This window comes from Notamacropus eugenii (genome assembly GCF_028372415.1).
Source record: "Notamacropus eugenii isolate mMacEug1 chromosome 5 unlocalized genomic scaffold, mMacEug1.pri_v2 SUPER_5_unloc_4, whole genome shotgun sequence".
NCBI classification, from domain to species: Eukaryota; Metazoa; Chordata; class Mammalia; order Diprotodontia; family Macropodidae; genus Notamacropus; species Notamacropus eugenii.
In genome coordinates this window covers 142528-154551 of record NW_027325105.1, presented here as the reverse complement: position 1 = coordinate 154551, position 12024 = coordinate 142528, and the positions used below count along the sequence as shown (strand labels likewise).

The 12024-nt window shown below is 50.2% G+C and overlaps 1 protein-coding gene across 1 annotated transcript; it reads left to right on the top strand.

Annotated features, from left to right (window-relative positions):
* The first annotated feature begins 1329 nt into the window (after window positions 1-1329).
* On the top strand, window positions 1330-7060 carry GPR4 (G protein-coupled receptor 4). The gene is made up of 3 exons (XM_072627766.1): window positions 1330-1410; window positions 4473-4550; window positions 5102-7060. Exon 3 carries the CDS (start codon window positions 5831-5833, stop codon window positions 6920-6922), a length of 1092 nt encoding a protein of 363 aa, XP_072483867.1. The 5' UTR covers window positions 1330-1410; window positions 4473-4550; window positions 5102-5830; the 3' UTR covers window positions 6923-7060.
* The last annotated feature ends 4964 nt before the right edge of the window (window positions 7061-12024 follow it).

Sequence of the window (12024 nt, the reverse complement as noted above, 5' to 3'; positions counted from 1 at the left end):
TTTGGTCTAGGTAGCCTGCTCTTTCTTCTTTAGGCTCAGACACCATCCAAAGAATAGGAATTAGGCTCACCTCACTCCCTCTTCCAACCTGAGACTGAGTCTGTTTGGATATGGGGGCTGATGGGGAGAAGGCTTTCACACCTCTAGGAGGGTCCTATGGAGATCCTATTTTGGAGAGTGATTCCCTGAAGATATGAGAGCAGAGCTTCTGAAGAATAACCATAGCATCTCAATCTTAGGCTCCCAAATTTGGTGATCTTGGGATCATAGAATCATAGAGCCTTAGAATTTTTAAATCATGGAATTCTAGTACCTGAAGAACCTAGATCCTAAGTGTCAGAGAATCTTAGTACTTTCAAGTGCAGAATTCTAGAATCTTAAAGGTTACAAACTGGAAACCAGAGCTTCTTAGAGTCTGTGGATTTTTCCCCCAAAAATCTATTTTGGCAATTGTATTTCATATACTTTGCTTCCTTTTCAATCTGGGGGATTAACTTTATGCATTTAACATGATTCTGAGAAGGGGTTCACAGACTTCCCCAGACTGACTGTCCAAAGGGTCCCTGATCCCCCAAAATTAAGAGCTCCTGCTCTAGACTCTATAGGCAGAAACTGAAGAGCCCTTCACCAAAACAAGGGATGGGGAAGGAAGCCAGACTGGAAAGTAGAAAATCTGGTTGAGGGGATTGGAAAATGGGGGGCAAGGGGTTAACCCCCAGCTTGATGCCTGCCCCTTTCCTTCCCTGCTGGGGGCTATAATTTGGTCTGTGTCTAGACAGCTAATAACTTGGCTGGTGTGACTGGGACAGAAGCAGGGAATGGAGATGGGGGAGGGAGAGGGGGAGGAGAGAAGGTGTTGGTCTCTGGGGGAGGCTGGGGGCTGCTCCCAGGGCACTCCCACCAGGGATGACCCGACAAGGGGCTGGGGAGAAGAAGCCACTGTCCATGGCTGTAAGCTGAATTCCCTTCTTCCACTGCATTTCTCTCTCCATCGCGATAACCCAGTAATTTCCCACTGTCTCTCCGTCTATCTCTCTCTCTGTCTCGGCCCCCTCTTCTGTCAGTCTTCTTTTATCTTTCTACCTCTCTTTCCTTCCTCTTTTTCCTCTTGCCACTGCCTCTGTCCATCTGGGCTAGGGGCTCCAGGGTTTCGAGCGGATCCAGCCATCGCCGGCGCCGTCGAAGGCTGGGGGACTGGGGGGGAGGAGGCTCAGGTTTCTGGCCGTCCTGGACACCAGGTGGGGAGCGAGGCCAGGCCGGCGTGATCACATTTCAACCTCTAATGTGCAGCCTGCTGGAGCAAGAGCCGGCAGGCGGTCCCTGGGGGAACCGGGGGTGGGGGCGGATGTGAGGGGGACACAGAGACCGACGGAGAAGCAGGCGGCCGCGCGGGGGAGAACGGCGGAGCTGGTGAGCAGGTTGGGGGGTCCGGGAGGGAGCCCCATGTTTCCTCTAGCCCCTTATCCCCGCCTTCGCCATCCTCTTGGTCTGTCTCCCCTTACTTCTGTCTCTGACTCACCTCACCCCTCCTCATGCCGCTTTCTCTCTATCTCTGTCTCCGTGCGTTTTTCTCTCCCCCCACCACCTTTCTCACCCTCCCTGACCCCTCTTTCCACCCTCTGCCCGAAGTTCTACTTCCTACCTCTCTCTTTCGGTCTTTCTGGCTCTTCGACCCAGGATGAAGGAGGAGAGACGGACAAGACGCCAGTTTTCCTTTTCCGACTGCATTTCCCCCCCTTTGCTTCTTTCTCAAAGCGGGGCTGGAATGAGGGTTACATGGTGGAGAGCAACAGAAAGAGATATGGAGGGAGAGTCTGAGACAGAGACAAACATATAGAGAAAGACAGAACATGTGAGAGATGGGTGAGGAGAGACAGAGGAAGATCTAAATAAACTGAAGGATTCGGCAGCCCATTTCCTCCTTCTCTCTTTCTACCTCTCCTCCCCAGAACGCCTTTCTTCCTAGACCGCCTCATGTGCAGGTGAGAGTAGGATAAAGAGGTGAGGGGGCCAGTGGCAAAGACTGCAAGTCAGAGCTCAGATGCTGGAGGTTGGGGGTTGGGTTCAGAGGCCCATTCTCTAGAGCTCCAGAAGTTTCTGGGAAGAAACGAGGGGGATGGGGGTGGTCCAGAGGGGTCACCAAACAATAGAATAGGGAGAGTAATCAAAGTATGATGAGGCACGGGGACAATGTAGATAGTAGAAAAACCCCTGAGCATTCAGACACATGGGTTCTAGTCCCACTGACTCTGGAACCCTGGGCAAATTCAATTCCTTATCCTTCAGGCTGGAAGATGGGACTTTCAGCTTTGACATTCCATGTTTTACGATCCTTCCCGACTTTGACATTCTGTATCTGATGACACTTTTCAGTTCTAATAGCTTATGTTCTTGTGGTTCTTCTATTCTAAGGTTCTTCCTTGTTCTCACAGTCTATGTATGTTCTAACATTCTTCATTACAAGAACATCATTCAGAAATTCTAAGAGCATTAATGCAAGACTCTAGGATTTTGTGAAAGGGGGTCTCTTGGGGGTACTACTCTGAATCAACAGACAAGACAGAGGGGTGAGATCAATCCCCAGACACTGCCCTAAAGTGTCCCCTTCCTCTGGTTGAGGGAGGGTAATAGCACACCTCCCTCCCACTTCCTCCTACCCCGGGAGGAAATGATTGGGTGGGAGGTGAATTTCCTTGATATTAGGAAACAGGGTGGTTGGTTTTCTCTTCTGCACCCAATGGGTACCAGGTAAGGGAGATAAAGACATTTATTGAATCTATCAGAGAAGAAGAAACTGAGGGAAAGAAAGGGAGAGACTGAGGAACAGAGAGAGGGAGAAGACTGAAAGGCAGGGTAGAGAGAGACCAAGGGGAAAGGAGAGAGGGATGGACTGGGGCAAATGGGGAAGACTTGACAGAGAAGGGAGAATGGTGGGCACAGACAGAGGAGACTAAGGGACAGAGAGCTGGGGAGAAGGGGGATTGAGGAAAGGAGGAAAAGTGAAGGAGAGAGAAAGAGGGAAGGTTGCAAGAAGGGGACATTGAAAGAAAGATAGTGGGTTGGACAGAGAGAGATTGAAAGATAGAGAGATGCTGAAGAACAGAGGTGAGAACAATTAGGAAGGCTATGAAGGAAAAAGGACACGGAGGAATCAAAAATGGGAGAGACTCAGAGCAGGGACATGCTGAGAGAAAAGATGGAAGGAGTGAGGACAGAGCCAGGTTGAAGAATATGGAGAGGGAAGATTGGAGGATGGAGGGAGATGCTGAGGTCAGGGTGGGAGAAACTGAGAAACTAAAGAGAGATAGGGACCACTGAGGAATAGACAGAGAGACTGAAGGGCAGAGAAGGAAGACATGGTGTGATAAAGGTTAGAATAGAAAGGCAGTCTGAGTGACCAAGACAGAAGACAGATCAGAAGAAAGGGGACATTGAGGTAGAGAGATGTGGAAAGCAGAGAGGAAGACGAAGGGACTGAAAGGAGGAAAATTAGGAATGAGGAGTGGGGAATACTTAAGGATCAAAGAATTAGGTTCTGAGGGTTCGAGAGGGAAGACTTAAGGACGAAGGGGACAAGGGGGGAAGAAACTGAGGGACAGAGCCAGGTAGTTATGATCCCAGCTCCCAAAGGGAAGGATAGGATGGACATTAGGGTATGGGAATTGTTTGGGGCCAGGCAAGGGGCCAGGGTTGCCAAGCAGATTTGACCTTTCTTTTGGTTAAGAGGCTGCTTTCATGCTTCAGTGCCAGGGGAATACAGCCGGGACAGAGGGCAGGTTGAGCCCCAGGGAGCACACACACAAGACCACCTACATACATATGCATGTGTGTCTTACACGTGTGCACACCCACGGAACAGAAGTCACACACCTTCAGGTAACTCCATGTTACCTTACTCATGCAAGGATCAAAGATCAGATTTGCTAGATACAATATGAGGGGGAGGACTCAAGCCCTAGACTGAGAGTCAGGAGACCTGGGTTGGAATCCCAGATCTGCTTCTTACTATGTATGTGACCTCTGAGAAGCTTTCATTTCTCTGGGCCTCAGTTTCCTAATCAGCAAAATAAGGGACCTGGACCAGAATATCTCTAATGCCCTTTCCACCTCTAGAACCTGTGATCCTGCCTCAGTCCCCTCTACTCTGTCCTAACTCGGCAAGCATGCATTGCCTCCCTATAGTCTCGGTAAAATGGGATTTCCCTGTCTCAGGATTGTTGCTGTGAGGAAGGAGCACAGCAAATCCCAAAGCATTGTAGAACTGATAGCTGTTACCCTGTGCCATCCATGTGAAGTGTGCCTTGAATGTAACTGCATGATTGCTGCTGTGTGTATCTGTCATTTTACTGTTATGTTCATCTGACTGTTTCATGTTATATCGGGCCAGCGCCTTCCCTCTGTCATTAGCTCCAATTTATTCTGTTTAGAGCTTGTTTGTCCACATTTGTACCCATGCTGTTTCCCTCCATTAGATTAGGAACTCCTTGAAGGCAGTGGCTGTCTTTTGCTGTTCTCCATATTCCCAGGGCTTTGCACGAGTCTGGCATAGAGTAAGTACTTAATACATGCTGATTGATTAACTGCCTGTTAGGTGATTTTCCACCTTCCTCAAGGGAGATCCAGACTGGTGAGGTGGGTCTTGGAATGCCTGGGTACTTTTTCCCCCCCAGGATTCCGTCTGCTTCATAGGGTGGATATTTTGCCTTCAGATGGAGGGATCTACTTCTCCTTGGTGACTCCAAACTGACAGTCCCATTCTTTGGCAGCAACAGAATCTGATGATGGGTTAGGTAGGAAGGGACAGCAGAGACGCAATGTCTCTGGACATTATGTACTGGGAAACTTGAGATGTCTAGTGCCCCCAAATCCCTCATTTTATAGAAAATCAAGTCCTCTACAGCCCAAAAGACTTGCCCCAAGATCCCAGGGTGTGTGGATTTGAATTTCAGCTGGCTTTCTTCTCACACTCCCATGCTGACCCTTCCCCCATTCTTTTCATAAGTATTCATGAGATTAAATTGAAATTGGTGGCAGTATGGGAGGGGTTGACCACTCTCCTTCTATAACCCTTACATGCCTGCTTCTTTCTCTTTTGACACAGGAGGAATTTCAGACTCTCAAGACAGCTTGTTGGAGATAGAGGGGCATAACAGCCAAATCTCCAACCAGAAACAACCCAAGAATCTCACTGAGACACCAACCCCCTAACCTGAAACTGCCCCCTCTCATCTTCCAGAAACCTCCTATTTCTACCCTCCACTGACCCCCACTCCCCAATTTCACATCTTCTCGATTTCCCAAAGACCTCAGTTTTCTCCCCTCCCCCACTCTCACAACTGGCCTGATTTTCAGAGAGAGAGAGAGACTAGGGTTCTCAGTGCTCACCATCCTCATTCTTACAGACCCCCCTACCAGTTCCTCCTTCACTCTCCCAAGTGTCCTACATACTGCCTTTCTTGTTCTCCTTATTTTTCTGGGATTTCATAGCCCTCTCTCATGTAACTGTCCCCAGGCTCTCAGAAAAAGGGGAAAGATAAGGGGGCAGGCAGAGGGATCCATCATCCCCACACTATACTTATTTCTCTCGCCTGTCCCATTAATTACTTCTTCTCTGCTCCCAATCCTCCCTTACTCGCTTCCCGTCAGCCTTCTAAGCTCACTGTCTCCCATCCCTTCAGCTCCCTGTGCTCCCCTTCATCATGTGTCCCTGAGTCCCCTGGAGGGGATAGGGGGGCCCCAATGGCCTCCTGCCTTCCAGCCTCTGGAGGCCCCACTGCCCACCTGGGTCAGGGGGTGCACCCCTGTTCCTCTGTTGCCCTCCTCACCCACGATGGGCAATGCCACGCTGGAGGGCTGTCACGTGGACTCGAGGGTGGACCACCTGTTCCCGCCCTCCCTCTACATCATCGTTATGGGCATCGGGCTGCCCACCAACTGCCTAGCCCTGTGGGCTGCCTACCGCCAAGTCCGCCAGCACAACGAGCTAGGTGTCTACCTAATGAACCTGAGCATCGCTGACCTGCTCTACATCGCCACGCTGCCGCTGTGGGTCGACTACTTTCTGCACCACGATAACTGGATTCACGGGCGCGGCTCCTGCAAGCTCTTCGGCTTCGTCTTCTACACCAACATCTACATCAGCATCGCCTTCCTCTGCTGCATCTCAGTGGACCGCTACCTGGCAGTGGCCCACCCCCTGCGCTTCGCCCGCCTGCGGCGCGTCAAGACAGCAGTGGCTGTGAGCTCTGTGGTGTGGGCCACGGAGCTGGGCGCCAACTCGGCGCCGCTCTTCCACGACGAGCTCTTCCGGGACCGCTACAACCACACCTTTTGCTTCGAGAAGTTCCCCATGGAGGGCTGGGTGGCCTGGATGAATCTCTACCGTATCTTCATCGGCTTTCTCTTCCCCTGGGGGCTCATGCTCTTCTCCTACTGGGGCATCCTGCGTGCCGTGCGCGGCAGCGTGTCCACCGAGCGCCAAGAGAAGGCCAAGATCAAGCGACTGGCCTTGAGTCTCATCGCCATCGTGCTGGTCTGCTTCGCACCCTACCACGTGCTCCTGCTGTCTCGCAGCGCCGTGTACCTGGGCCGCCCCTGGGAGTGCGGCTTCGAGGAGAAGGTCTTCGCTGCCTACCACAGCTCGCTGGCCTTCACCAGCCTCAACTGCGTGGCCGACCCCATCCTCTACTGCTTCGTCAACGAGGGCGCCCGCGGCGACGTGGCCAAGGCCTTGCACAGCCTCCTGCGATTCCTGGCCAGCGACAAGCCCCAGGAGATGGCCAACGCCTCCCTGACCCTGGAGACCCCGCTGGCATCCAAGAGGAACAGTGTGGGCCGCTGCAGCTGGGGAGGGGCCCTGGCCTCCCACTCCCATTCGCGAGGGGATGACGTGCAGCTCAAGATGCTGCCGCCCTCTCAGTGACCCTCCTCCACCAGCCTCCCGGCTGGACCCCAGCCTCCGCTGGAGTCTGCCCTGGTATCGTCCCATCCCCGGTCTCTTATATGCAAATGAGATGCAAATGAATCTTGTGTGAATATCCATAAAGAGGGCTTGAGCCAAGATGGAGAATTTTGTTCCGTGGTGGTGGGGAGGATAAGGTCGCCGTTTAAACTGTGGGAAAGGCAAGGACTGGATGAAGAGAGAGGAAGAGGGAAGGAGGAGAGGGGACAGAAAGTGGAGGTGCAATGGAAAGACCAGTGAGCTGGAGATGCTCTCTGAGGCAGCGCTGGAGATCCAGGGCTGGGTGACCTTGAGTAAATCCCTTTCCTTGCATTTCCCTGTCTGTTGGATGGCTCTAAGATTCTACTGTGAAGGGATCTTTCCTTCCACATCTTTCCTTTGTTCTTTACAAGTCACAGGCTTCAGGAAGATAGTGTCCAGCTCCCTACTGAGGGAGAGAGGGAGGAGAGATAGAGACAGAGAGAGGAGAGATAGAAAGAGATAGAGAAGAGAGGAGAGACAGAGGGAGAGGGAAGGAGAGAGACAGACAGATGGGAGAGACAGAGGGAGACAGAGAGGAGGGGGGAAAAGGAGGAAAAGGGGGGAAAAGGGGAGAAAAGGGGGGAAAAGGGGGGGGGAAAGGGGGGAAAAGGGGGGAAAGAGGGGAAGTAGGAGAAGGGAGAGGGAGAGAGCAGACAAGCTGGGCTGGGCTCATGTGCAGAGGGAGAGATGTTTGTCAAGTCGGTCTAGGACAGTTTTCCATTTCTATAATCTACAATCCTGTGAGCAGCTGCAGGGTCTCCCTAGGCTCTCTTTCCTGCCCCTTGCTTCAGTTCACACGCCCCTGGAGTAGGGGGGGCGGTAGGAGAGAGGGAGGGTTAGGGAGATTTCTCCAGCTTCCAGTATCAGCCTCCTCTCTCCCTCCCACCTATCCAGGCTACTAGGAGGAGTCTTCTCTGTATTTCTGTATTTTCCCTGACCCCCCCCCCCCCCAGCCTTTCTAAATAAGGAGAAAGGGGTAAAATGGACTGATGATCTCAAGCATTATTTAAATATTAACCCTTTTGCATGCTTACCCCATTCTCCCACCAGAAATGAACAGGCTGGACTGGAGAGGGGAGGTGAATGACATCAAGGGTCAATCCTTCACTGTACCCCCAGAGAGATTCCTGGAAACCTATGTTGGGAAATGCTGGGGACAGTGGGGTGGGGGGAGGGGAGGAGTAGATTTGGGGGAGAGAGAATGAGAAAAATTCTCTAAATGAGGAAAGTGATTCAAGGAGGGGGGATGGGAGAGGGTGTAGAGAATGAGACACAGGAAGTGTTTGCGACCGGACTAAGACTGGGAGCTGAGGAAGGAGCCAGAATATTATATTATCATCACTCATTTGTTTATTGTAGAAACAGCAAGGGTAGGGGTAGAGAGTGCCCTGGGCTAGGAGCCAGGAAGTCAGAGTTCAAATTGTGGCTTGTTATTTTCTGACTGTGTGACCTCAGGCAAACTGTTTCCCCTCTCTGAGTCTCAGGCCCTCTCACTTTAAAACAAGGTGTCTAGTGGGGAAGGGGTGGTTGGACTACACAGTTTCTTAGGACTCAGCTTTGACATTCTAAGTTCTAGGGTTCCTTCTACTTCTGACATGCTGTGTTCTAAGTGTTTTCTAGCTAACATTCTGTGGGCTAAGGTACCACTCATCTGGGACATTCTGATTTATTTTTCTTGTTGTGTTTTAGTTTTTTTCCAATTACATGTAAAGATAGTTTGAAACATTCATTTTGATAAGATTTTGAGTTTCAAATTTTCTCCCTTCCTAAGACGGCAAACAATCTGATATGTTACACATGTACCATCATGTTAAATACATTTCCCCATTAGTCAGAACATTCTGTTTTAAAGTCCCCTCTAGCTCACATTCACTGACCCTGAGGTTCTGAGCACTGGTTTTCTATGTTCTAAAGTATTTTCAAGTTTTAACATTTTCTATCTTTCCACTTCCTACCATTTCTAACATTGTGTCCTAAGGTGTCTCCCAGTTCTAGCTTTCTATGTAACGTTTTTAAATAGCACTGACATCCTGTGTCCTGAGGTACCTCCCCACTCTGACATCCTATGTTCTAAGGTTCCTCCCAGCTTGACATTTTATGTTCCAAAGTTCTTTTCAGCTAACATTCTCTGTTTGAAGGCCCTCCCAGTTCTGACATTTTATATTCTAAGGACCCTCTAGGCTCTGACATTCCATGTCCTGAAGTCTCTCTGAGCACAGCGTTCTAAGATTCCTTTGAGCTTGGTCAATGTATGTTGTAAAGTCCCTCTGGGCTCTGACATACTATAAATTCTAACAGGAAGGAACAGAAGGGGTATCTGTGAGCATGTCTCTTCTTTTCCCCTGAACTCTGCAAAGCATATTTTGACTCAAAGATATCTGCATGCAGTTATCCCCAAAGCACCACAGACTGGAAAAAGCTTAAGACCGTGTGAATCAGAGCACTTAAGTCTTAGACCAACTGACCAACTGCAAGATCTCAGGCAAATCACTCCCCCCTTCTAGGTCTTTGTATCCCCCTCACAACAGGGCTGTGGCATGGATGGAGAGGGTGTTTGTATCTTCTAGTGTCTTTCAGGGTCCCTTCTGGCCCGTTTCCCCTCTACCAGACTGCTCTAAATATGCCTCTGGGCCTCCCCTCCCCCCCAGGAATTTTGCCCAATCCATCCTGACCCTGGCTACTTTGAGGTGACTTCCCTGCTGGGGAAGGTTGGACAGTCTGTGATTTGTCCTTAAGATCCCTCCTGCTTCTTAGTAAGGTCTTCAGTCAACAAGGCTCCACTTGCATTTGAAAAAGACCCTGTGTATCCATCCAGTTATTCCAGAATGTCTGACCTGAAAGGGGACTGGAGACCATCTTGTCCAAATCCTCCTCCCTCCCATTTTGCAATTAAGGAAACTGAGGCCCAGCAAGGTCACAGAGGGAGTCAATATCAGGGCATGGACAAGAAGTCAGGTTCCCCAACCCTCAAATACATTGCTGGCGAATAGAAGGGGTCAATCCAATTGTCATGAATTTCTTCCATTTGTCCCCACTGAAATCTGTTTCTGTGAAATGTCTTTTCCCACTTTTCCTGTCCCCATCTTCCTCGAACCAAACAAGCCATATCTGACTCCTTTTCTACCTAACAGCCTTTTCCATACTTGAATCTAGTAACTTTCTGAAGTATGGGAGATATTGGGGGAAGACTAAGGGATCTGGATTGAGAGGGCTGGTTGGAAATCCCCATGGGGCCAATTGTTGGTTGTGAGATTTGGGGGAATGCCCCTTCCCCTTTCTGGTCCGCTGTTTCTTTCTTGGTATGGCCTCTAAGATTCTAATTTTAAATCCTTTGGTCCTGTGAGTATGTTATAGTGGGAACACAGTACTTCCATTCAGGAGAGACCTGAGTTTGAATCATACTTCTTAACACTTGCTAGCTGTGTGACCCTGGGTGAGCTCACCTGTTGGAACCTCAGTTTCCTCATCTGAAATATGGGGTCATAACCATAGCACCTACCTCACAGGGTTGTTGTGAGGACCAGAGGACAATGTGTAAAGCACTTTCCAGACCATAAAAAATGCCAACTATTTGTTTCCTCCCCAGTCTCCTCTTCTCTAGGCTAAAATTCCCAAGGTCCTTCAGCTGATCCTTTCATGGCATGGTTTCTAGCTTCTCCCTCTCCTCTTTTCCTGATCTCCCTGCTTTAGATGTGACCCAGCTTGTCAGCATCCCCTCAAAGATGTGCTGACTTTGTCTCATCCTTCAGCTAGCCTGGCAGCTCCCTCAGGAAGGTACACTGGAACCCAAGCCCCTGAGGAAAGGATTATTAAATAAATCCATAAAATCTCATTGATGGAAGGGACCTTATAGAACATAGAGCCTAACTTCCTGCCCAGTGTAGGCCTCTCGATGATGGCCTCCCTGACCTGAATGATCTGTCATTTGCTTGGACATTTTCAGTGACCCGGATAGCATTATGCTCCAAGGAAGTTGTTTTTGTAGATTTCTAATTGTCAGAAGAAAAGAATTTCAGTCCCCACTATGTGACCTTGGATATTTAAGTTGCTTCCCCTAATTTTGCTAGCTGTAGAATGGCCATGTAAGGAACTAGACAATCTTCCAGTCCCAACACTCTGACAAGGCCCTTTCAGAGACCATAGACTTGCGGGGGTGGGGCGCCAATGTCAACTCCAAGGCAAGCTGACAGTAGTGACATCTCACCCACAAAGTGGGATTTCAAGAGAAAAGGCTGAAGAGACTCTTGGGCAGTTCCCCACTGCCTCCAGTGGACAATGGTAAGAATTTCTCACAACCCCTGTTCAGAAAGGAATGGATCTCCCACATCTCTCCCATGAGAGATAGTTTTCCATCTACTGTGGGAAAGGGGGAGAGTTTCTTAAAGTCCTTGGTGGAAGAGGAAAGGGTCCTTCATGAAATTATCTTCCCATAGCTGTTAATGGCATAGGGGAAAAGAAGGCCTTTCTCACAGCCTGGGTGAGTTCGAAGTTTTCCACAGCCTTCTCATGCAGAGAGAAGGGATCTTCCATGGATGTGGGAAGGAGTTAATGACACTACACAGGCAGGCAGTGGGTGATGTAAAAAGGTTACCATAGCCTCTAATGGGAAAGGGGAACGATCTTCCAAAACTCTCTGGAGATGGAGAGATTTCCCAAGATCCCATGTAAGTGAGGGGAAAGATCTCCCACAGATGTTCCACCTCTGCAGGATAGGGGCAGGGGAGGGAAGAAGGAAAAGGACAAGGGAGTGGAAGAGGACAGGGGGAAGGTTTGGAAAAGACTGGGGGAAAGAAAGAGGGAAGGAAAAGGATAAGTGGAGGGGCAGAGGTAAAGACAGGGGAGGGAGAGGGGAAAAGGACCAGGGGGCGTGGGGAGGGGGAAGGAGCAGAGAAGGAGCAGGGGAGGGAGAGGGGAAAAGGACCAGGGGGCGTGGGGAGGGGGAAGGAGCAGAGAAGGAGCAGGGGAGGGAGAGGGGAAAAGGACCAGGGGGCGTGGGGAGGGGGAAGGAGCAGAGAAGGGGGAGGAGGGAAGGACCAGGGGGC